Raw genomic sequence first — 1818 nt, 5'->3', positions numbered from 1 at the left:
TTTCCAATAAAAAAAAATTCAAATCACAACCTCTATTACGTTCATGAAAACGCCTAAAGTTTTGTTTTCATCAACGCGTATTCCCTACGATCGTTCTGAGGAAATTACATGCAATCCCTTGGAATGAATGGGGACAGAGAAGGACATATCGTGTCCTAAATCCCCATAGTTCTTACACAGCCCATGGAATCAAGTTGTTGCCTACAATAAAGTAGTTCGAAATTGAACTTCGAAGAAAAGTCTGACACGCTTTGCAGAAACATTCAAACACCCTCATCAAACGTAAGAAGAAATATATCGCTACGAAATTAATCAGAAGCTTCCATGCTAAACTCAAATTTCCCAATACACCCATTATTCTGTGAACGTATTTTTCTTGTACTTAGGGTAATCTTGGAAGAACATTGCTCTTATCGTACCAAAGTTTACGCGTACAGCCAACCACTACTCATTTGCATGTTACTATAAACATTAATTTGCATAATCATTACAGTTAACCTCTCTTTCTCTCGCCAAACACAGTGTATATCCTTGTGGCTAAAAAGGTTGTGCCCTGTTTGCACCTGAAGAAAGAAAGATAAAGAAGAAGATAATATATTATGGGTGATTGCAAGCCTTTAGGTTTCTTGATTGGGTTACCCTTTGCTCTTGTTGCTTTGGTTTTGTCTCTTATCGGTGCTGTTATTTGGGTTATTGGGTGAGTACTCTTCTCTTAATTCTTTCCTATCTGGTTTGCTTCTTTTTTTCTTTTTTTTTATGAAATTTACTCTGCATTTGCTGTGTAACCCATGCAAATATACATTTGATCATATATATAAAGTAATCAAGAATGCAAATTCTTGTTAATTTCCTCAACCCCAAAAGAGAAAAAAAGAAGAAGAAAGCAAATTCATTTTCCTTTTAATAAGGATTGTACGTTCTTGGTTCTCATTCCCATAAATATATTTCACTGTCTTGCGCAGGAAAAATGCACAGATTTAATTAGTCTGTGATTCTTTTTTTTATCAGAAAACACTTCGTGTTTCTTGCCTCAAATTTCCATGTTTTTATTACATTTAGACTTCTTCATTTCCCCGGCTCTTTAGAACTTGATCTTCATCCCAGTCAGTTCGATATTGTATTTCTTATTGGGAGTATCGTCGATGATTATTGACAAAATGAATAATTTGATGACAGGACTGTGCTGAGCTGCCTCTGCCCTTGTTGCATTTGTTTTGCTGGACTGGCAAATTTTGCAGTGAGCCTCGTGAAGCTTCCCGTGAAAGTCATGAGATGGTTTATTGATCTGATTCCATGTTGATTTCTTTCAGCCATAGCTGGGCTTCCCATTCTTTTTTCAGATTTGTTTTGAAGAACAGTGCAGGAGTTTTAATAATTGACAGTAGCTGTAATTAGTGACTTTGCAACAATTCATTATTTTTATTTGAATGATTAATCAGTACAGTTTAATGGGGTTGTGGGAAACGGTTGTTGTGCACTCAGGGGATCATGTCGTCCTATAATAATAGATTTCCATTAATTCTCTTCACCACGTAGATCGTGTAAAGCCCATCATCTTTTAAATCTCCTTGTTCCATTCCCGTCCATTTTTCTGCATTCTTGGGCATTGTCTGCATTCCAAGAAATTTTAAAATTTTATTTGCTATATTTTTCTTTTTTTGATGTGGGAGTATTAAATTTTGGTGTATATATTTTAAAAAATAACCGTTATAACATTTTCAAACAACACATTAGCCATGATGAAATATTTTGGTGTAATTAATGTCCCTTATTTCTGTTTTTGTCAACTTTCAATTAGCTTGCTAGTTCAATGCTTTT

General features: G+C 34.8%; 1 protein-coding gene across 1 annotated transcript; it reads left to right on the top strand.

Moving 5' to 3' along the window:
• Nucleotides 1-487: 487 nt before the first annotated feature.
• Nucleotides 488-1531, top strand: LOC7462309 (signaling peptide TAXIMIN 2). Its single transcript, XM_002317442.4, has 2 exons — nucleotides 488-697; nucleotides 1177-1531. Exons 1-2 carry the CDS (start codon nucleotides 600-602, stop codon nucleotides 1298-1300), a joined length of 222 nt encoding a protein of 73 aa, XP_002317478.1. The 5' UTR covers nucleotides 488-599; the 3' UTR covers nucleotides 1301-1531.
• Nucleotides 1532-1818: the final 287 nt, after the last annotated feature.

The sequence above is a fragment of the Populus trichocarpa genome, chromosome 11, assembly GCF_000002775.5.
Source record: "Populus trichocarpa isolate Nisqually-1 chromosome 11, P.trichocarpa_v4.1, whole genome shotgun sequence".
Classification (NCBI taxonomy): domain Eukaryota; kingdom Viridiplantae; phylum Streptophyta; class Magnoliopsida; order Malpighiales; family Salicaceae; genus Populus; species Populus trichocarpa.
Note: the sequence above shows the minus strand (reverse complement) of the source record. Positions and strands in the feature narration are given on the sequence as shown.